General features: G+C 42.0%; 1 protein-coding gene across 5 annotated transcripts in view; it reads right to left on the reverse strand.

Annotated features, from left to right (window-relative positions):
* The window catches only part of NNT (nicotinamide nucleotide transhydrogenase), an 89,154-nt gene extending 82,231 nt beyond the window's left edge, over positions 1-6,923 (reverse strand). The window contains exons 1-2 of one of the 5 annotated variants that reach the window (XM_047764214.1): positions 6,831-6,923; positions 1,506-1,709 (exon numbers count right to left, since the gene is read on the reverse strand). In XM_047764214.1, coding sequence (XP_047620170.1) covers positions 1,506-1,656 — 151 coding nt within the window. In that variant the 5' untranslated portion in view covers positions 1,657-1,709; positions 6,831-6,923. Of the gene's footprint in view, positions 1-1,505; positions 1,710-5,970; positions 6,211-6,287; positions 6,416-6,514; positions 6,533-6,575; positions 6,625-6,830 lie in introns of those variants that run through there. The other 4 variants (XM_047764250.1, XM_047764395.1, XM_047764165.1 and 1 more) reach the window with 4 other exon arrangements.
* Positions 6,924-24,315: the final 17,392 nt, after the last annotated feature.

Below are 24,315 nucleotides of genomic sequence, written 5' to 3' on the forward strand. Positions count from 1 at the left end.
GGAATTCCCATTGTGGCACACCAGAAACAAATCTGCCTAGTATCCATGAGGCTTCAGGTAGGATCCCTGGTCTCGCTCAGTAGGTTGGGTACTGGCGTCACTGTGAGCTGTAGTGTAGGTCACAGAGGCGGCTCAGATCCTGCATTGCTGTGGCTGTGGCATAGGCTGGCAGCTGTCACTCCAATTTGACCCCTAGCCTGGGAATGTCCACATGCCATAGGTACAGCCCTAAAAAGAAAAAAAAAAAAAAATCCAGAAAGTTCTAAAAAGCAAAACTTGAATCTGCCCTACACTTACATATCATTTACATTGTACCAGGTATTATGGGTAACCTAAAGATGACTTACAGTATACAGGAAGGTTTGCGTAGGTTATATGCAAACACTACATCGTTTTATATGAGGGACTTCAACATCCATAGGTTCTGGTATCAATGGGAGGTCCTAAAACCAACCCCCCATGGATACCAAAGGAAGACTGTAATAAAGGGAAACTTTTTCTTTATAGAAAAATTCTAGCTAATAAATGAAGATAAAATGATAGAATATCACTCTTTCAAAACCCTTGACAAAATCATGGGTTTAGTTAATGATCACCAATCAAATGGCTACTACAGCCTATGCGTGAAAATCTGATGGGAACTTCACAATTAATGGATCACACTGAGAACATCTAAACTCAATGATTTACCTTCCTGATGTAATCTAACACATAGTACAAAGAATCACCTATGATGTATGCTTGACCAAAAAAAAAACAAACCTGAGTCTGATCAAGCCTCTAGATCTAGCTAAACACTACAAAAAATAAAAGGGACAGGGAGTTCCCCTCATAGCTCAGTGGTAATGAACCTGACTAGTATCCATGAAGACACGAGTTCTATCCCTGGCCTCGCTCAGTGGGTTAAGGATGAGCTGTGGTGTAGGTCACAGACGTGGCCTGGATCCAGTGTTGCTGTGGCTGTGGTGTAGGCTGGTAGCTACAGCTCCATTTGGATCCCTAGCCTGGGAACTTTCACGTGCCCTGGGTATGGATGGCCCTAAAAGACAAAAATAAATAAGTAAATAAATAAATAAATGGGACGAGGATCTGAGATGACCCCAAGGTTTCCGACCTGAGCAACTAAGATGAAGTTGCCATTTACTAGATCAAGAAACATTAATGCAGATTAATACATTTAGTTCCTGATTCTTGAGCACAGCTGAGCCATATATGGTACAATTCCCCAGTACCATCTAGGAAAGAGGAAGAATTGCTAGAAGAAATGGTAACTCTGAGCAATAGTTTTCTGGGTACAACTCAACTGATTTATCATTTTTCTCTGTTATATTTTTTTCTCTGCAAGCATTGACAATCAGGAACTTTCATACATGGAAAACATAGGAAAGCACTCATTTGGCTTTTGACTCAAAATGATCACTCACAAGCACCAGGATGTAAAACTGAGTGGCTTCTTTTATCATCAGGAGATTGACTGGCTCCTATGGCTTGAAGTGAGACTTTACCTGGTTTTACAGGGGCTTTACACCACAGCGCCTGATGAGTATGAAATGTTCGTAAAAAATCCTTCTTCCCAGGTAGAACCTTACAGGACCCCCAACTGCTACGGAAAGGACACGAACAGCCAGTCACCACTGTTTTCAGAAGGTTCGCCATGTTCCTAGGAGCTCCCAACTTTCCGAATGCCCAATTTCCTTGAAGGTAAGTCACTAAAGGAAAGAAAACAAAATATTTCTGTGCTGAGAAAAATATATTTTGTCTTTTGAACATCAAAAACATTCTAAAAAAAACTAATTCAAAGAGCTTGGAATATAACAGTTAAACACAGGCATCCACCATTAATTTATTTACCAAGTCCTTTCCTTCCAGAAGGTGTTTCAAAAGTTTGTTTCCAATTCAGGTATTCAAAACTTGGAATCAGTTTTCCCACTTAAATTGCAGTTATAAACTCACTATGCAATTCCAAGCCTCAGTCACATAAGTCAGGTTGATCCTTAATGTAGCTGGAAATTTTTTTTAAAAATGCTACAAACTCCAGTCACATCTTACATGAAAGTTACCTTCCAAGTCATCACATCCAGAAAAAAACTGCATAAAATCAAAATTACCCTTAATTTCTCTTAAATTGTCTAAAATACTATGCAATACAGTAGTACATGTTTAGCCACCATACTGTACAGAAAAAATGGCATCCTTTTCAGTGCAGCAGGATGTTCATCCTGGGAGACCCCCCAACCAAAGACTAAGTAAATGTAAGATTCATGTTTGCCAGTGAACATTTCAAGAAAAACGTGCATGCAATATGACTACACTTTTAAAAAGAAAGAAAGGGAGTTCCCTAATCAGAACCATGAAGTTGCAGGTTTGATCCCTGGCCTTGCTCGTGGGTTAAGGATCTAGCATTGCCGTGAGCTATGGTGTAGGTTGCAGATGCAGCTCAGATCTGGCATTGCTGTGGCTCTGGTGTAGGCCGGCAGCTACAGCTCCAATTAGACCCCTAGCCTAGGAACCTCCACATGCCACAGGAGCGGCCCTAGAAAAGGCAAAAAGACAAAAAATAAAAAAATAAAAATAAATGAAAAGAAAGAAAGAGTAGTTCCCTCGTGGAACAGCAGCTTAAGGATCCAGCATTGTCACTGCTGGGGCTTGGGTCACTGCTGTGGCATACATTCAATCCCTTGTCCGAGAACTTCCACGTGCCCTGGAGCAGCCAGAAATGAAAGAAAAATTCCACAGTTAACTTTATCACATAAGTTGTGTCTGCAGAGTGTGCATAACTAGGAATTCTTCTGTCAATGGTTCTCACAATTGGCCACTGTTTTTGCCAGCTCTAACCGAGCTAGGTGGTCATTGACCTTTGTTGTTTTTGTGGCTTCTGTGGCTGCCTTTACAGCCCTCCATGGCAGAGCTCCAGGGGTACATGGAAGACACTCCCACCATTCCTGATTCCCAATCCTCTCTTGCTTTCAAAAATGGGAAGTAAAGGACCTGTTACTCTTATCAGTCAACTCTCATTAACTCCACTAACTATGCCTTTAGGCATGTGGGTGCTCCCAGGGCCCAGCACCAAAGCCCAGCAGATTCCATAAACATACTTCCAGGCTCCAGAAGAAGGCTTTAACCTGTTTTTTATTGCCAAACTGCTGCCACAGCTCCTTGAAGCAACTTTATGCAAATACCAAGAAGCAGCACTGGGAACAGAAATGCTCGATCCTGACAGTGCTTATTCTTAACATGCCCTTTAATTTAACAAACATGTACTGAGGGCTGAGTCTCAGAGGCACAGCCTTTAGGAGCATCTGTAGAAGTAACCTGGAGTAGGTCAAGGGCTTGAAGATAAGAAAAGTCAACAAGTAATAACACAAAAAACAGAGTAGCACAAGTCCAAAGTTCTTCAAGGCAGCATCAAAGAAGGAGATCATGACCTCCTAAAGGACTTGGAAAAGGAAAGGAAAGGCATTTTAGAAAGAGCGAATAATATGAAGAAAAAAAAAAAAGCTAAGGAAGATGGAGCACACAAGGTGTGTTGGGGCACGCAATCAAAAATGTGAGTAATTCCTTGCATTTGAATAGGCTTAATATTCTCAGAGTATTTCCACATATGTTATTTCATCTCAGTCCTAAAGCATTCCTGAGTCACATAAATACCCTCCTTGTTTATTCATGGGTCACTTCTAGGGTTATTGCTGGCTGAGAATGGAGAGCAAAGAGTTCAAAATTCAGCTACCCATTCAAAACATTCAATGACTCTATGCCAAGAACTGGGAGAGATACAAAGATATATAAAAGATAATTCCCGTCCAACCATTACCAAGGACCGAGTCCTAGCCTGGTTAACCTCCCAATTTACCCTATTTTCTCTTCTTGGATCATTCCAGCTGAATGGGATCATCCCATCCCATTCTCACTGGTCAGGCTTACCCAGAGCTCATCAGCAAAGGAACAAAGCTAGTTATAACAGAGCCACGGTATTGTATAACCCTGCCACTCACTCTATGTTTGACCTGAATCTCTCTGTACTTCAGTCTGCTCATCTCTAAAAGGAGCACAGGAAAGCTCCTTTGGAGGGCCCCTCTGGGCTCTAGAAGTTTTGTGATTAGCTGAGATTCACAATTCTTTAAACCTGAAGTCCTGCTTCCATGCCTGGAGTCTGGAAAATTTATCCAGCCTACTTGAAACATGGTAGTTGATGTTGAACAGACCCCCAGCAACAGATGTCAATAGGGTAAAGGCCTTCAGAGACCAATTTCTCCCCCAAATTCCATTTGATTTACATTATGAGCATGCAGGACAGTGATCAGGAGGTAGTTTCTGGGCAAGAAACTATCACTAAGCCTAAATAAAATAAAAATGACCCTGAAAGGTATTCAGAGAATAATTGAACCATGTTTTATCACAGCCCAGTACTTATTTACACTAAAGATAACACAGTTGACCCTTGAACATCAAGGGTTTGAGCTGCATGGGTCCATGCGTTTATCTTCTGATAGTAAATACTACAATAAACACAGTCCATGGTTGGATGAGGAAGAACTGCGGATAAGGAGGGCCGTTAGTCAAAGAGCCAACTGTATTCCATCTTGTCCATTTTCCCCTATCTTCACTTTAAAGCTTACTGCAGTTTTATTATCCATGCGTTTCTATGGCTTTGAAACAATGGAAAAAAACCTTACAACTCAAAATTGAAAAAAAAAATTTTAATATGGCATTTATATGCCATTTAATGCAAGTCATTTTGGTAAATATCTTCCCTAATGGACTAAAATCCTTGGGGGCAAGCACCCAAAAAAGGATAGTATAGAGGCAAGGAGGGTGAACTCTTGGTAGGAATCCCCCACTCTGCAATTCATTAGCTGTGTCACCTTGGCAAGTCGGTCACAACTTCTCTGTCCCTGATTTCCTCATCTTTAAAACGGGGATAACAGTAACAGCATTTATATTACAGGCTTATTGTGAGAATTAAAAGGACACAGTATCTTTATTGCTATTAGCATTCACTTTGGTATTACCTCTAGCCCAGTGCCTTGCACACACAAAAAAGAGGAAATCAACAAGTATTGTTTGACTGAGTGAATGAATAACCAGGGCTAGGTAACCTGAAGCCTGGGTACCTATGAATATATTCTCCAAGAAGTTTCAGGAAATTTCCTTTGAAAATTAAATGCTATGTAGCCTTGTGGAAAAGTGATTCCCTCAGCAAAGGTAAGCAGGTTGAGCACACTTGCTGATAAGAAAGCAATCCTACATTGTCCATTCAATTAAAAAACGGCCGGGGTTTGCAAATTAAACGGGTACGATGAAGAAGAGGGTAACATTTTAAATAAAGGAAGCACGAAAGCCCCCACCATTTCGAACAGAGCCAGTCCTACAAGACTCCTTACAGATCGCTTAAGAACCTCCCTGCACCATAGGGCGAATAAAGGGCACCTGCAACTATAATAAACAAGTCAAGCTTTTAAAGTGAGACATACCGATCAAGGACACAATACCCTACAGAAGCTTAGACTGGCAAGCAGCGTGACTTCGCCCAAAGCCACCGGTTCAGCTCCTCCCTCAGCAAGTAAACTGCCACCGGCTGGCATCTGCCCGGGACCGCTATTTATAACCTTCCCCGGAAGCCGATTGGTGGAGGCGGCACAATAGTCATTGCCGCCTCCAGAGTTCGAATCAGCTCTGCCCCCTCCGCTGTCCCCCACTGCCAGCCCGGGGCCCCATTCTCGACCCAAAGAAACTTGCCCTAACTACCATCAGCCTGCCCCAACATAAACTCACAAATTTCGCTCGCCACCTCCTGTGTCATCCACCCCAAATTTCCTCCAGGTTCAAGCACACTTCCGGGCGTCCAGCTGCCAACTCTCTGAATGCACCCTCTACCGAAAGTCCTCTATGACCTCCCCACTTCCTCCCATCTTGTAGGCTGAAACCACCCCATGCAACTCCCGCCACCCCCCAAAGCTCCAAAATCTGCACCTGCACAGCTGACGCCTCGTTCCCTGCTCTCTGCAAAGATCCAGTTCTCGAATCCGCCACCCCACTACCTTCCACGTCGCCCCCCCTTGAGACAAGAAAGGGTGCCCTCGAGGCAAGGTTCTCCTTCCCGGCCCAAGGTTCTAGGCCTGCAGGCGCCGGAGTGCACCCGGTGCCAGGGTCACTGCCGACCCCGCACCACTGCGGTCCTTGACAGGTCACCTTCCCGGTAGGGGCCGGGATCCTTGGGACTAACCCCGCACCCCTTCCCCAGCTGCACCCCAGGCGCGCGCCTGGGTTGCCGGCGCCGCGCTGCTCACCTTGGCGAGAAGTCCCCGCGGCCGCGGGCCGCTAGCTGACGCCGTGCTGGCAGACCCGGGTTCCAGCCCGCCGGCGCGACGCCTCCAACCTTCCAACCCGGAAGAACAGCCCTAACTCTAACTGCAGAGGCCACGTGACAGCGGCGCAGCCCCCATCCCGGCCCAGCGCCCCTTTCCCGCCAGGCCCGTCTTTGCTCCCGGCCCCCTCTGCCCGCCTGCCCGCTCACCATCTTTCCAGACAAGAGAGTGACCTCACGAAACTCCCTTTAGGGCGCAAAGGCCACTTACCCCGAGGGGCGTTTCCCGCTCCTCGGTGGCAGCCAAAAACGTCTTTGTCTTGGGCTGGACCTGAGCCCCCACTCCCCACCCCGCCTCCGCGCTTTCCCTCGCCCGTCCTTGTCAATCAAACCTGGCCCCAAGCTGGTGCCGAAGTTTCCAGGACTGCATTTGTTCACCCACCCCTGGAGAGCCAGTTATAAAGTGTGATTTTCTTCCCAGTGGCCCACCAAAACAAATAAGATAACAGAACTCCACTTTGGGTACCTGACTTTCCTGTGGCACTTTAGGAAAAATCAGAACTTCTGATTCGAGAGAGGACCAAAAGAAAAGTGGGAGGAGGCCAGGAGGAGGTGAAAGGCGGGAATAGGGGCGTTATTTTTCCATTCCGGACGGAGAGGTGGAGTTAAATTCCTCTGAAAGGATGCAAGGCCCGAAAATTAACACAATCTGCGTGCTGGTCTTCCAACAGCCCGCCCATATAAAGCCGTGGGCTTCAATTAGCATTAATATCCAGGGGCTGGAGAGCCCCCTGCTCGGGCCTAGGCTGATTTCGGCAAAATTACTGGCTCCAGAACGTGATGACTTCTGTTACTTGGTCTGCAGGTGTCTTCCGATTAAAAGTGGGAGGAATAAATTCTAGAGTATAAATTAGTTCATCTACCCAAAGCTGAGTCATCATGAAGTGTCAGAAGAAGGGTCACTGCTTTTTTCACTTTAATTGAAATATTTAAAGTGAGTTTAAAAATTATGAATCTCAGGGTATAAGACAAAACAGATATTCCACATCCTTAAAGGGAAAAACTCCAGGGAAAGCCTTACTTTGAGAACGTTTCTTGTGTTTAACCAACACAAAGGTCATTTAATTCACAGACTCCTACTGCATCCAGATGAGGTAAAAAACACTGTCCAGTCCTGGAAGAGTTCACAGATAGGAAAGGAAACAGTCCCATGTTTTAAAATAATAATGGGAGTTCCCGCTGTGGCGCAGGGGAAACGAATCTGACTAGGAACCACGAGGTTGTGGGTTCAAACCCTGGCCTTGCTCAGTGGGTTAAGGATCCAGGGTTGCCCTGAGCTGTGGTGTGGTGTAGGTCGCAGACGCGGCTCCTATCTGGCATTGCTGTGGCTCTGGCCTAGGCCGGCAGCAACAGCTCCGATTGGACCCCTAGCCTGGGAACCTCCATATGTCCATGGTGCAGCCCTAAAAGGACAAAAGACAAAAAATAATAATAATAATTAAAATAATAATGAACCGTGATAAGTGCAACCTTAGAGACAGGTTCAAGATACTGCAAGTACAGTGAGCCAGGAGTAATTGATAAGGAGCAATTGATTAAGTAATTGATTAAAACTAAGCTCCTTTCACAAAATATTTAAGTCAGATCCTGCTATACACCTAAAACATATGCAGTGCTGTATGTCAGTTATATCTCAATAAAACTGGGGGGGGGGGGATTAAGCTTGTTTTAAAACACATGGGGAGGAAGGAGGCAAGTGTTTGCCTCTTCTCTCAAGGCTTAAAAAATTGGTTCCCAGGTGGGGACAATTTTGTCCCACATTGTCTGGAGACATTTTGGTTATCACAGCTGAAAAGGGGAGGCATCCAATGGGTAGAGGCTACTAAACACCTTACATGACACAGGATAGTCCCTTACAACACAGGATCCCCAACATCAATAATGCTAAGTCTGAGAAACCCTAGCTTAAGTAAATGCTCAATGGCTTATTTACTTTTACTTATTTGGGATTATATCACAGGAGAACAAATCCGAAGATGATATATTGATTTTCACTTTTTCTGTTAAGTAGTAAGTATACGGTAATTTTAAAAATTCATTCTGCTCATTTGTCCACATAATTTGGGTGCCATTGCTTCAGATGAAAATATTTGTCATTTAGAGAATTCTGTTTTGGGCTGTAAGCTCCTACATAATAATTACAATATATTCATAAGAATCACCAAAAAATATTGGATTAGTTCCAAATGTTTGTTTTAAGTTAGTTGTTTCTGAATCAGAGACACTGTCTTGTATAATATTTTTGCAAAGATTTTATATCCTCTATTAGAGGGTGAGAGCTTTGTCTATTTTAATATCTGCTCTTCCTTCCCTGACTTTCTCAGCCTTCAGCTCCCATTTAGAACAGTGCTTCTCATATACATGCAAGTTTTCATTACAGATTGTTCTGACTGGATATTTTAATTTTAAATATATTTTAAAATTAAGGTGCATATCAAGATTCAAGCCCTCTGAAATTTAGGAGACTTTGTACCCAAAAATGCTTCAAGATAAAATTTAAAAATATTTAGAGTCCTAATCTACCAAAGGAAAAAAGATTAAATCTTTAGAAGAGTGTAACACAACATTAGGGTCAGCTTTGAAGCCTCCAACCACAGAGGTGCCCAATACCCAAAAGTCAAAATGTAGACTGAGCCTGAAAAAAACATATGATCAAAAACTCTGAGGATGACATGTTACCAAAACCCTACATCTGGTTGAAACTAAGCCAGAGAATAGGTCAATTTAATGTATTTTCATTGTGGTTATTATGTTAAACAATAATCAGCAGTTTGTTTTTTCAAGCTTCTCTTTTATAAGTAATTATTAGCAAAGTAAATAACTCCAGTGAGATCATATGCTTAGACTCAGGAAATTTTTAATAATTTTAAATTTTTTTAATAATGCAAAAAAAAAATGCAGACACTTGACAGGTTTCAAAGCAACCATCACTAACCTCAATCTCAGTCCTCTTCTCTCAGGCAGGCCAATCAAGAGCCTGTTTGATTAGAGGAAGCAAATATTAACCATCTAAATGAACTTACACTAATCAACATTCATCAGAAGAAGATAGAGGAGAACTGACATTAAACAGTCAGCACAGTTAAATAATTGGCAATTTGTTTAAGGAAAAACAGTTTGTACTTAAAAGAGTAAGCATTTAAAACACCTCTTAACATATCTTTGTGGATATTGTTCTCTCCAGATAGTAAATGCTAGTGAATAAAATCTATGGGCTTTTTGGGTTTTTCGTTTGTTTGTGTTTTTGCTTTTTTTTTGAGAGCCGCACCAGTGACATATGGAGGTTCCCAGGCTGGGGGTTCAATTGGAGCTACAGCTGCCGGCCTGCACGACAGCCACAGCAACTCAGGATCCAAGAGGCGTCTGCGACCTATACCACAGCTCATGGCAATGCTGGATCCTTAACCTGCTGAGTGAGGCCAGGGATCAAACCCACATCCTCATGGATACCAGTCAGATTCCTTTCCACTGCACCACAATGGGCACTCCGGGTTTTTTTTTTTTTTAATGAATACAAAAAATTATCCTTTTAATGATAGCTTTGGAGGCATGGAAAGATGGTGAGGGATAGAGCTGATTTAGTATCCGAGGGCTGCTGTAACAAATTACCATGACCTGGGCAGCCAGCTTGTGGACAAAGCTTCTGGTTGTTGGCGATCCTCGGTGTTTCTTGGTAGACACATCACTCCAATGTCTGCCTCCTCTTCACCTAGCCACCTTTGTGTGTCTCTGTGCCCAAATTTCCCTCTCTTATAAAGACACTGGTCAGTGGATTTAAGGTCTACCATAAATCCAGGATGAATATGTCTCAAGATGCTTAACTAATTACAAGTGCAAAGACTGTATTTTCAAATAAGGGTGGAGGAGTTTCTGCTATAGTGCAGAGGGGTAAGAAGCCGACATAGTGTCTGGGAGGATGCCAGTTGATCCCTGGCCTCCCTCACTGGGTTAAGGATCTGGCGTTGCTGCAAGCCATGGCCTAAGTCACAGATGAGGCTCAGATCAGGTGTTGCTGTGGCTGTGTTGTAGCCCGGCAGCTGCAGCTCCCATTTGACCCCTAGCCCGGGAACTTCATATGCCACAGGTGCAATAAAAAGAAAAAAAAAAAAAAAGAATCTAACTGCAGCAGCTCAAGTCGCTGCAGAGGAGCCGTGCAGTACGTTAAAGGATCTGGGATCTGGTGTTGCTGCATACTACAGCTCAGATTCAGTCCCTGGCCCAGGAACTTCCATATGCTTCGGGTGCAGCCATTTAAAAAAAAAAAAAGATTGTATTTTCAAATAAGGGTGGTCATGAGTTTTGGGAAAACACTATTCAAATCACTACAGGGGCAGTGTGTGTGTTTAAGGGTACTATGAAGTAAAGAAGGTTTTTTTATTGTTTAGTTTTTTTTTAATTTGTTTGCTTGTTTGCTATTTTTGGCCATGCCCAGAACAGCAGTGACAACATAGGATCCTTAACCCACTGAGCCACCAGGGAACTCCTTTTTTTTTTTAAACCTGAGTAGGTATACCAGTTTTTAAGTTTAACATGAAAGACGAAGTTATTTGAGAGAACTTCAGGTGAAAGCTACTTTGCATTAATAATTAGAAGAATTTCCCTCTTATTAGTTTATTTTCTTAATAAAGACTCAACCTGGGAGGTCCCTTATGGTGCAACTGGTTAAGGATCCAGCATTGTCACTGCAGCAGCTCAGGTTCCTGCTGTGATATGGGCTCCATCCCTGGCCCAGGTACTTCCACGTGCTGTGGGCACAGCCAAAAAAATTATGTTTTTCTTTTCTTTTTTTTTCCTTTTTAGGACCACACTTGCAGCTTATGGAAGTTCCTGGGCTAGGGGTCTAATTGGAGCTGCAGCTGCTGAACTACACCACAGCCACAACAACACCAGATCCAAGCCCCATCTGCAACTTACATGGCAGCTTGCTGCAAAGCAGGATCTTTAATCCACTGAGCAAGGCCAGAGATCAAACCCGCATCTTCATGGATATTAGTCAGGGTCTTAACCCGCTAAGCCACAATGGGAACTCCAAAAAAATTTTTTTAAAGACTCAATCTAGTGGAATTTTTCCTTTAATTTTTAAAAATATACAACTATACATATATATTACATAGTAACCCTTATCAAACTACTTGATCATAAAACCCCACAATAGCAATTAACATGTTTACATTTAACTTGTTTAATATTGCATTTGATAAAAAACTCTAGTTCAAATACTTTTTAAGTTGTTTTGTGAACATCATCTCTTTGAAGATCTTTTTTTTTTAATGCTAGACGTTACCCCATAACAGAAAACCAAAAACTAGATTCTGATTTTCATTGGTTTTTGTCATACCACTCTCCTATCTGCTTCTACTTCTTTATTTATTTTTAAATTACTCAATGAATTTTATTACATTTATAGTTGTACAACAATCATCACAACCCAATTTTATAGCATTTCCATCTCAAACCCCCAGCACATCCCCCACCTCCCAACCTGTCTCATTTGGAAACCATAAGTTTTTCAAAGTCTATGAGTCAGTATCTGTTCTGCAGAGAAGTTCATTCTGTCCTTTTTTCAGATTCCACATGTAAGTGATAGTATAAGATGTTGGTGTCTCACTGCCTATCTTCACTTAGCATGATAATTTCCAGGTCAATCCATGTTGCTAAAAATGCTTGGTATTTCGTTCCTTCTTAATGGCTGAGTAGTATTCCATCGTGTATATGTACCACATCATCTTTATCTACTCCTTTGTCGATGGACATGTACATTGTTTCCATGTTTTGGCTATTGTATATAGGGCTGCAATGAACATTGGAGTACATCTATCTTTTCGGGTCATGGTTTTCTCTGGATAGGGTTAGGGTTAGGGTTAGGGATTGCTGGATCAAATGGTAATTCTATGTTTAGTTTTCTAAGGAATCTCCATACTATTTTCCACAGTGGTTGCACCAATTTACACTCCACCAACAGTGCAATAGGGTTCCCTTTTCTCCACACCCTCTCTAGCAGTTACTGTTTGTAGAAGCATAAAAAGTCTACAAACAATAAATGCTTCTACTTTAACTAGTCATTCTCAGTTCTTTCACCACTTAAAGGTGCAAATGTTACAAATGTTCTCTTGTCCCTCTTTCCTTTCAACCCTAATATTATCTTCCTGGCAGTTCAACATCAATTGTGCTATCACAACTCCCAAATCTTAATGTCCAGCCCAAATATCTCTCCTAACCTCCGGACTCAAGCAACAAACTGCCTGCTGGTCACGTCCACCAAAATATCCACAGATATGTTAAACTCAACATGAGAAAAATTCTCTCCTGCTCTACAAAGAATATACAAAGAACCCTCAAAACTCAACAATTATTTTTGGCTGCACCCACAGTATGTGGAATTTCCCAGACCAGGGATCAAACCAGCATCACAGTTGAGGCCTACACCACAGCTGTGGCAACACCGGATCCTTAATCTGATGTGCCATGTGGGAACCTCCTACAATTTTTTTAAAAATCCAAATAGAAAATAGGCAAAGAGCATACAGAATATTTCATCAAAGCACATGAAAAGATGTTCAACATCATTAGCCATTAAGGAAATGGAAATTAAAATCACAATGAGTTCTCCTGAATTGTTACTCATCACATGGAACAGAAAAATGATATAGTCTCTGGCCACAACAAAGCTCTCAGTCTCAATGGTGGCCCACACATGGTGGAAAGCTTGTATGATGATATTGGCAGAAACTTTTGGGATGAGCATTCCGAGTTCCCATTGTGTCTCAGCAGAAACCAACCCAACTTGTATCCTTGAGAATGTGGATTCGATCCCTGGCTCTACTCAGTGGGTTAAGGATCCAGCATTGCCTCGAGCTGCAGTGTAGGTCGCAGATGCTGCTCAGATCTACATTGCTGTGGCTGTGGTGTAGGCTGGCAGCTGCAGCTCCAATTTGACCCCTAGCCTGGGAACTTCCATATGCTGAACATGTGGCCCTAAAAAAAAAAAAAAAATTAGGATGAGCATTCGATCTTTGTTTATCTCCCATGCCCATTAGATGCCAATTCCTCAGTCTTGTATTATTTACAATGTGGTCCTGTAATTACCCACCTCAATATCTTTTGAGGTGCTAGTTAAATAAATAGATTCCTGCATCTGACCCAAAATCTGACTGCAGACTCAAAATCTTTGCAAGAGGAATAGAGTTATTTCAAGGACTAAACCGTGTATGAACCTCTTTTAAAAGACTTAGGAGACATGGAATTCCCACCGTGGCTCAGTGGTTAGTGAGCCAACCAGCAACCCTGAGGACCAGGGTTTGATCCCTGGCCTCACTGAGAGGGTTAAGGATCTGGTGTTGCCATGAGCTGTGGTGTTGGTCACAAATACAGCTTGGATCCCGAGTTGCTGTGGCTGTGGAGTAGGCCAGTGGCTACAGCTCTGATTTGACCCCTAGCCTGGGAATCTCCATGTGCTTCAGGTGCAGACCTGAAAAGACAAAAGACAAAATATATATGTATATATATAGAAGACAGTAGTGATTCAAATAATTCGGAATATGGTTATATAAAGTACTAAACCTGATGACTACAAATGTTGACTGCTGAAAAAGTTGATCCAGTTCTGCCATGTGATCAAAATTTAAGAGTATATAGGGTCCTTATCTTCAGAAAAGAGAAGTCCTGCTTTTCTGAACCCAGTAAATACAGACAACTTCTAAATGCTGCCCTGATAACATACTTTCTACTATTTATTTTCACTGATCTTAAAAACATACATCATCAGTTTTGTTTTTGTCAAACATTAGCCGTGGGCTGGAAATTTGACTTTAAACTAGTTTTAACCTATGGAGATGCCTATAGCTTCCTTGATACAAGAAAATGGAATGGGAGACTAGGCATATTTATAGGACTACCTATTATCTATACAAAATTGTGAAGAGAAAGTAAAGCTCTGTATTAATAAAGCTCTGTAAAGCTGTTTCTAACAGATACATGCAAAACCACGAGACATCACTGAACATCCTATGAAGTTCTAAAATTTAAAAAAAAAAAAAAAACAGTGACGGGAGATCCCACTGTAGTATAAGGGGTTCAATGGTGTCTCTGCAGCACCAGGACACAGGTTCGATCCCCAGGCCAGTAAAGTTGGAGGCTCCATTGTTTCTGCTCAGATCTGACGCCTGGCCTGGGAACTGCAGGGCAGCCAAAAAAGAAAAACAAAACAAACAAACAGAAAAGTGATAATACCAAATGATGAGGACAAGCTGGATCACTCACACATTACTAATGCAATGTAAAATACTCCTAGTCATTGGAAAAAGAGTTTGATGGTTTCTTAAACACTAAACATACAACTACCAGATGACCCAGCAATTATACTCCTGGGCATGTATCCTAGAGAAATGAAAATTTATGTTTGCACAAAAAATCTGTACACCAATGGTCACAGTAGCTTATTCATAATAGCCAAAAAGTGGAAACAACCCAGACATCATTCAACAAGTGAATGGTTGAACAGACTGTTGTACATCCTTACAATGGAATGCTTCTCAGCAATGAAAAGAAATGAAGCACTGATACACATGACGGCTTGGATGAACCTCCAGAGAATCAGGGTGAGAGGAAAAAAAAATCAATCTCAAAAGGTTACATACTATATGATGCCATTTATAAAGCACTCTTGAAATAACAATATTATGGAAATAGAGATCAGATTAGTAGTTTCTAGAATTTAGGGAGGAGGTAATGGTGTATGTGACTGTAAAAGAGCAATAGGAAGGATCCTTGTGAAGATGAAAATGTTCTGTATCTTGACTGTATCATGTTGAAATCCTGTCTGCAACATTGTACTATTGTTTTGCAAGGTGTTCCTATTGGGGGGAACTGGGTAAAGAATGCAAACGTTCTCTCTCTTGTTTGTTTGTTTATTGTCTTTTTGTCTTTTGAAAGCCATACCCACAGCATATGGAAGTTTCCAGGCTAGGGGCTGAATCAGAGATGTAGCTGCTAGTCTATACCACAGCCACAACATGGGATCCGAGGCATGTCCGAGACCTACACCACAGCTCAAGGCATCGCCAGATCCTTAACCCACTCAGCAAGGCCAGGGATCAAATCTGCATCCTCATGGATGCTAGTCAAGTTCATTAACCACTGAGCCACAGTCGGAACTCCCTATTTATATATTTTTAATTTTTTTGGCCACACCTGCAGCAAATAGAAGTTCCACGGATGTGGACTGAACTTGTGCCGCCGCAGAGACAACACTGGATCCTTAACCTGCTCTGCCATAGTATGAACTCCTCTCTTCTATTTTTCACAACTGCATGTAAATCAACAATTATCTCAAAATAAAATATTTAATTTAAGAAGTAATACTGGTGAGTGTAATGAAATATTGATAACAGAGGGTAGGTAATAGGTATACAGGTGAGTATATAAAATTTTGTCAAATTAGCTATATGTATTTTTGAAATTTTTCTTAGTAAAACAAGAAAAAATATATTAACAGAGTTTCCGTTGTGGTTCTGTGGGTTAAGAACCCCACATAGTGTCCCTGAGGATGCAAGTTCACTCCCTAACCTCGTTCAGTGGGTTAAAGATCCAGCCTTGCCACAAGCTGCAGCATAGGTCATGGATGAGGCTCAGATCCCGTGTTGCTGTGGCTGTGGTATAGATCGGCAGCTGCAGCTCCAATTTGTTTGTTGTTTTTTGGATTCTGTTTTGTTTGTTTTTGTCTTTTTGTCTTTTTAGGGCTGCAGCTGCGTTATATGGAAGTTCCCAGGCTAGGGGTCTAATCAGAGCTGTACACAGCAATGCCAGATCTGAGCCATGTCTGCAACCTACACCACAGCTCACGGCAATGCTGGATCCTTAACCCACTGATCGAGGCTAGGGATTGAGCCCACAACCTCACAGTTCCCAGTCGGATTCGTTTCTGCTGCACCACGATGGGAACCCCTGCATCTCCAATTTGACCCCTAGCCTGGGAAACTTCCGTATGCTGCAGGTGTGGCCCTAAAAAGGAAAAAAATTAAATTAAATTAAAAATACAAGTAACAGACTCAACTCATTAGAAGTACTCCTAAGTTCCTTTTCCCTGTGGCATAAGATTGTCAAGTGAGTTTGCCCACCAAACAAGAAACTAATTCCATGAAACGATATTTCATTAATGAGGATTTTCTAAAGTAGAGTGATGCAAATGTTGATGGTTCAAGAGGCCATCCTAGGAATTCCTGTTGAGGCTCAGCAGGTTAAGAAACTGAATAGTATCCATAAGGATGCGGGTTCAATCCCTGGCCTTGCTCAGTGGGTTAAGGATCTGGCATTGCCATGAGCTGTGGTGTAGGCTGGCAGCTGCAGCTCCAATTCAACCCCTAGCCTGGGAACTTCCACATGCCACAGGTGCGACCCTAAAAAGACAAAAAAAAAAAAGTGAGAGAGAGAGGCTGTCCTAAATTGGGTGGTAAAGATGTTTTTCATCCTCTCTCCATACCATCTCACCTTTATTCAGCCTACTAATTGTCAAATTCCCCTCTCTACTGGTCTTTTTATACATAGAGTGGTCTGGTACTTTAAGGATTGCATCTCTCACTCTACTGCTAGGTGATACTTTGGCTGTCATATCTCCTCTGTGGTATCTTTTGAATAGAGGACAAATTACAATACTTCTTGACATTAACTCAAACATTTTAAGTAGCTTCAGGGAACAATTTATTTCAGAGATTAAACTTGGCAAGCCTGAAAATACCTGTAAATCCATAGTGATGATCAAGGAGTCTTGGTTTCTTAATCCCTTTAATGGGCTCAAGAGTACAAAAGCATGCAGCATGCCATTTTAGGACATGAAGAATAAAATCCACCTAATATTTAACAGTTTACATATCACTTTCACATGTATTACTTCATTTGATCATCTTAATAACTCTGAAGTAGGTACTGCTTTTTTGTTTGTTTGTTTGTCCTTTTTGTCTTTTCTAGGGCCATACCTGCGGCATATAGAGGTTCTCAGGCTAGGGGTCTAATCAGAGGTGTTGTCTCCAGCCTACACCACAGCCACAGCAATGGTGGATCCGGGTTGTGTCTGCGATCTACACCATAGTTCATGGCAACGCTGGATCCTTAACCCACTGAGCAAGGCCAGGGATCGAACCTGCAACTTCATGGTTCCTAGTCGGATTCATTTACCACTGAGCCACAACGGGAACTCCTGAAGTAGGTATTGTTATTCCTGTTTGAAGACGACAAAACTGGCTTGAGGTTAAAGCCAGTTAAACACATCAACAAGAAATATTGCTGACACTTAAATGTAGATTTCCTGGTTCAGTAATTCCTGGTTTAAGTATTCCCTAGGTAGGGGGATGTTAAGATAACTGACCTGTGAGAATGAAGGTACCAAAAGAAGCAAGGAAAACAGAGGCTCCTTCAGAGGGAGAAAGATGCCTCTATGAACCTGGAGTCTGTCTCATTTCCCCCTCCCCATTCATTTGCCTGGATTATACCTTCTCCTTTATTTCATTTGAGATGAGATCTTGCAGAAGCCTTTCCTGACTACTCAAGGTTGAGTTAGGTGCCCTCCCATTAAGACTCAAGTTTTTTTTTTAACGCAATTATAGTGTTCATCATTCTGTTGATTGCCACATTTAAGCTTCTTGAGCATAGATATTTCATATTATTCACTGATAAGTCATCAGCACCTAGTAGAGTGTTTAGCTTTAATGGGCAGTCAACAAATATTTGTCAAAAGAAAGATAAACATTGATAGTGCCCTGTAGGAACTGAAACAGAAAGAAGATGCTGGCTTTTGACCAAGTGCCAACAGCAAGGGCAATGAATACACTGTGCTGGAGGTAAAGAAGCAGAACATTCCTCTTGATACATTAAACACTGATGCTCCTAATTCCTTTTGAATGCCAAAATTTACCTCTGAAATTAGTATTTCTAGCTATAACATTACCTTTCTGCTGGTCAGCAAGTACTTCAGTTCATTTAGTTGAATTGAGCAATTAGTAGAATATTATACGTTGTAACTAGTCACCAGAACTTCCTGTAAAATTTTTAACTCTTATAGTTCATGCTCATAACACCACTTTCTTTGCATTCCCTTATTTATGTTGTTTGATACATTTTTCTTTCCAATCTATCACCTTCATCTTTACCTCTTTGTCTAGGTAGCTTAAAACATGAACAGCCTCTCAACCCCTCCTGTCTTTTACTCTTCTGCCATAACTGCATCATGAAATTACATTCCCACTAACAGGCATCTCACTTCTTCACATCAGGTTGCCAAAGTTGCTAGAGAAAAATCACAAAATTGTTTGGAGCGTTGCCTCTACAAGTCCCTGGTCTCCAACCTCAGGTGGACTTACTGTACACCCAGCAGTCCTCCTCTGAGCACGGCTCCTTCAAGATCAGTTTTCTCTCCCAGAGTAGCTTTTGCAATTATTAACGCTCTCCTTAAAGTCCCCTTTTTTTAATGTCTCCCATCCACACAATAAGACATTTCCTTCTTTTCTACTGAGAAACATGGAGGCAATTTTAAGCTCCAGCCCCCTCCTTCTCATGCAATTTATCTGCATCTGCTTTCACTTCTTAGTTATGTAGCTTTTCTCCCATCCCAAGTTACTCCTGTTCCCTGTACTTTGAGTCTGTGATCTGTCACCTCCTCTGGCCCTTTAGTCTCTCAATTTTTCCCCTTTCCCCTGATGTTTTCCTTTACCTCATTGTCTTTGGCCAACAAACGAATCTTTCTCTCATCTTAAAAAAAAAAAAAAAAGCAAAAAATGGCTTTAATACACTTGCCATGCAAACTTCCCATATCTCTACCATTTATTTCACACTCAAGCTTAGAGCTGTCTAAACTTTGCAATACTATCCATTGCTTGCACTCAAATACTCAAAAATCTATATTACTCCAGATTGTTTTTTTGTTTTGGGTTTTTGTTTTTTTGGGGTTTTTTTTGCCATGACCATGGTGTGTGGAAGTTCCTAGGCCATGAATCAACCCCTCCCACCCCAAAGCAGTAACCAGAGCCACAAGAACGACAATGCCAGATCCTTAACCCCTAAGCCACCAGGGAACTCCACCAATTTTTAATTTTGCTGGAATGCCTATTTATTAATTTACAGTGAGAAATATAACCCAAACAGAAGAGAATGTTTGTGTCAGTGTCATCCACTTATTCTGGAGATAAAGTGTGGCATATTGTCTCCGTCGGACTCTGGACTTAACGGATCTGAGTTGCTTACTAACTATGCAATCTTAGGCGAGTTAATTAACGTCTCTGAATTTCAGGGTTTTTTTTTAATCTTTTCAAATTTTTTTAGGCCCACAAAATGGCATATGGAAGTTCCCAGGCTAGGGGTCAAATCAGAGCTGCAGCTGTCAGCCTATACCACAGCCACAGCAATGCAAGATCCTTAACCCACTGAAAGAGGCTAGGGATCAAACCTGCCTCCTCATGGATACTAGTTGGGTTCATTATCGATGGGTCGCAACAGGAACTCCAAATTTCAGTGTATTTAATCTATAAAACAGGGTGAGTAATAGTACCTACCTAGTGGGATTGTTTTGAATATTAAATGAGATAATCCATGTAAGGTATTTACTTGGAACATAGTAGGTGCTAAATATTAGCTATCATTGTTGTTACTGTTCCTCTCAAAATGCAAATTGAGCCAAATAGCCCAATTATAATCAGAAGATCTCTTGGTGAAGGAGGACGTGTTCCCAGAGGCAGCGGTTCTTTCAGCTGCCTAATGACCTTAGGCAGCTCACAAGGTGCATTTTCCTGGATTCTTTAGAATCCTACTTTTTTTTTTTGTCTTTTTGCCTTTTCTAGGGCCGTTCCCACAGCATATGGAGGTTCCCAGGCTAGGGGTCTAATCAAAGCTGCAGCCACCGGCCTATGCCACAGCCACAGCAATGCAGGATCCGAGCCGTGTCTTCGACCCACACCACAGCTCACGGTAACGCTGGATCCTTAACCCACTGAGCAAGGCCAGGGTTCGAACCCGCAGCCTCCTGGTTCCTAGTCGGATTTGTTAACCACTGAGCCACGACGGGAACTCCTAGAATCCTACTTTTATTTGACATCTCAGCACAATTTGACACTCTTGGGCTTTCCCTCTTGAATCTTCTATTCCCTACTGGCTTCTCTCGGTTTTAGTCCTGCTTAAACCGGGTAAACAGATTCCTCTTCTTCAACCTAGCCATTCAATTTGGTGCTTCCGTTTCCTCTTCTGCCTCTGTATACTTTTCCTAAGCAATCTCACTTTTTCCTGTGTCTTCAATTATTAAATATATAACTCCAGGCAACATTCCTTTGAACTCCAAGTTCATAAGTTAACTGTGGACTGAACATTTCCACTTGGATGCTCCAGGTGCCAAATGAAATGTCCAAAATGGAATTAGTGGCTCCCTGCTTGATGAGAATCCACTTCCCTCTGGTACTCTCACTCTTAGGAACTGAGGTGCTAAAGCCAGAATCCTGAGAGTCATCCTTTTTCTGTTTCTTTCTTTTCTTCCTTTTTCTTTTCTTTTTTCCTTTTTTGGCTGCCTGAAGTATATGGAGTTCCTGGGCCACAGCTGCCACCTCTGCCACAGCTGTGGCAACGCCTGATCCCTTAACCCACTCTGCCAGAGGTGGTGGGGGTGGGGCGCAGAATATTGAACCTGCATCCAGAGATGCCGCCAATCCCATTGTGCCACCTAGGAGTCATCTTTATCTCTGTCTTCTCATTAATACTTTGCACATATCTGTCAGCTTCTTCCTAGCATCATTTGAATTTAGTCCTTCTCTTCAACCCCACAACCACTACCTTGGTAGACATTATCATTTCCCACTGGAATTTCTGCTACAGCCACCTAACAGGTCTTCCTTCTTCTAGTCTTATACACCTCACACCTACTAATCTCACACTGGAGTATCCTCAGCACCTAGAACAGTGTCTGGCACTTAGGAGACATGCAATAAATATTTACTGAAGGAAAAAATACATGAATGAATTCCTATCCTTATGGAGTTTACATCCCAGCTAAGAGATCGTCATTAAACAACTGAGCACACTAGATGTTGGGGAGACCCCAGGTAGCATTCCTGGCTCTTAAAGATGGTTTGGAGCCCTGATCCAAATGGGAGTCGGGTGCTGACTGTCTAGGGCTGCATTTCATAGCTGGCTCAAGAGACTAGGAGTGGAAGATAGTTCACACAAATGAGACTCATGAGAACATCAGTCAATTCTTCTTTCTCTGTTAATGAGGCCCCCATTAATTTATAATAATATATAAGTTGCCATGATTATTTGGGCAGGAAAGAGTACACAGGATTATCTAGAAAAGATCTGGAAGTGATGGAATAAAATGGAACAAGTCTGACTTACATGTTTTCAATTAAAAAAAATTTTAACTTAAGATATAATTGTGGATTTACATGCAGTTGTAAATTGTGAATCTACAGAGAGATTTCATTTCCCCTTTACCTAGTTTCCCCTGATGGTAATGATAAAAAAAAATTTTCAGATATTGAGATATGAGGAAGTCATTCTGGCTTAGTTAGAATGAGTTAATTAGAACTTTTTGCTAATTAAAACAGCCTGTTTGTGTCCTATCAGACATACACTACACATCTCCTTTAATTATTTGAGAAAAAGGCACATTGACCAGAAGTAAAGTATGTCCATGTTAAAAATAAAGATTAAATGTCCCTCTTCTCGAGACGCTAATACGGTAACTTTGATGATAAGACTACTTTTCCAACGGTTCCCGTCGTGGCTCAGTGGTTAACGAATCCAACTAGGAACCGTGAGGTTGCGGGTTCGAACCCTGGCCTTGCTCAGTAGGTTAAGGATCTGTGTTGCCCTGAGTTGTGGTGTAGGTTGCAGACGGGGCTCAGATCCTGTGTTGCTGTGGCTGTGGCTGTGGCATAGGCCGGCGGCTACAGCTCCGATTCGACCCCTAGCCTGGGAACATTCATATGTCGATGGAGCGGCCTAAGAAATGGCAAAAAGCCAAAAAAAAAAGACTACTTTTCCAGGAGCCAAGGTGATACAGTATGTGCCGTGTGTGTACATGCTGGTCTTTTTTTTTTTTTTTTTAAACTTGAACAAATGTATCCCTGGCTTGTTTAATGTTCTTTGTTTTGACAAGATATAAAACTGGACAGAAAACTCTGCTTCTCAGGAGCACTTTCTCAGAGTAATCTGGGGAGCAGTCTTCTAGGCTAGTCCTTAGTTTGGCTCAAACGAAACTCTTATCTATTCTTATTATTGATTGTATATTGATTATATTCACCAACAGTAACACTTTTTTTTTTTTTTTGGTCTTTTTAGGACAGCACATCTTGCATAACTGTGCGTAATATAATTTCACAACCAGGAAATTGGCAATACACAATCTCCTAACTTAATTTTACCTGGACTCATTTGTGTGTGTATTTGCGTGTGCACACATGTATTTACTTAGGTATGTATGTATGTATTTTTTGCCTTTTAAGGCCACACCCTCAGCATATGGAAGTTACCAGGCTAGGGACTGAATTGGAGCTGTAGCTATGGGCCTACACCACAGCCATAGCGATGTGGGAGCCAAGTCTCATCTGCAACCTACATCACAGCTCACAGCAATGCCAGGTCCTTAACCCACTGAGGGAGGCCAGGGATCAAGCCCACATCCTCATGGATACTAACTAGTTGGGTTCTTTACTGCTGAGCCATGACAGAAACTCCCTACACCTATGTATTTACTTCTATGCAATTTAATCAATGTAAAGACGTGTAGCCACCTTCACAGTCAGGAACAGAATAGTTGCATCACAAGGATGTCTCATAGTACACCCTTTAATAGCACACCTATTTCTCTCCAAACCCCATCCCTTCCTTAATCATAAGCACCCACTACACTGTTTTTCATCTTTTTTTTTGCTTTCTTTCTTTCTTTTTTTTTTTTTTTTGCTTTTTAGGGCCTCACCTGTGACATATGGAGGTTCCCAGGTTAGGGGTTGAATTGGAGGTGCAGGTGCCGGCGTACCCCACAGCCATAGCAATGCTGGGTCTTTAACCCACTGAGCAAGGTCAGGGATCGAACCCTCAACCTCATGGTTACTAGTCGTTTCCTCTGCACCACAATGGGAACTCCAAGTCTTCCATCTTTTGTCATTTCAAGGTTGTATTCATGGATCATACAATAAAATTTTGAGGTTACTTTCTTTTCACTCAGCATAATTCCCTTGAGAGCCATCAAAATTTTTTTTATCAATAGTTGTTCCTTTTTCTTACTGAGTAGTTTTTTAGGGTGTGAACACCACAGTTAAACCATTCACCCATTAAAGTATCTATGTTGGGAGTTCCCTGGTGGCCTACAGCTGTTCCCTGATGGTGTAGGCTGGCAGCTGTAGCTCCAATTAGACCCCTAGCCTGGGAACCTCCATATGCCACGGATGTGGCTGTAAAAGGACAAAAGACAAAGTGGCATTTTCACTATGGTGGTTTGGGTCACTGCTATGGTGCAGGTTCAATCCGTGACCCAGGAATGTCCACATACCATGGGCACAACCCAAAAAAACCCTCCACAAAACTACATTCTTTCTAGTCTGGGGCTATTACGAGTGAGCCATTATAAAAACTTGGGTACAGGACTTTGTATGAACATAAATCTTCATTTCTCCAGGGAAAATGCTTAATTTGGGCTGTTTAACAAAATACCATAGACTGGATGGAAACACATCAATTAACTGGTTTCATAAGTTCACAACTAAGATCTTTGCCACTTTTTTTTTTGTCTTTTTAGAGCTGCACCTGTGGCATGTGGAGGTCCCCAGGCTAGGCGCCGCATTGGAGCTATAGCCATTGGCCTACACCACAGCCACAGCAAGGCCAGATACAATCCGCATTTGTGACCTACACTGCAGCTCATGGCAACACCAGATCTTTAACCCATTGATCAAGGCCAGGGATCAAAGCTACATCCTCAT

Source organism: Phacochoerus africanus, chromosome 1 (assembly GCF_016906955.1).
Source record: "Phacochoerus africanus isolate WHEZ1 chromosome 1, ROS_Pafr_v1, whole genome shotgun sequence".
Classification (NCBI taxonomy): domain Eukaryota; kingdom Metazoa; phylum Chordata; class Mammalia; order Artiodactyla; family Suidae; genus Phacochoerus; species Phacochoerus africanus.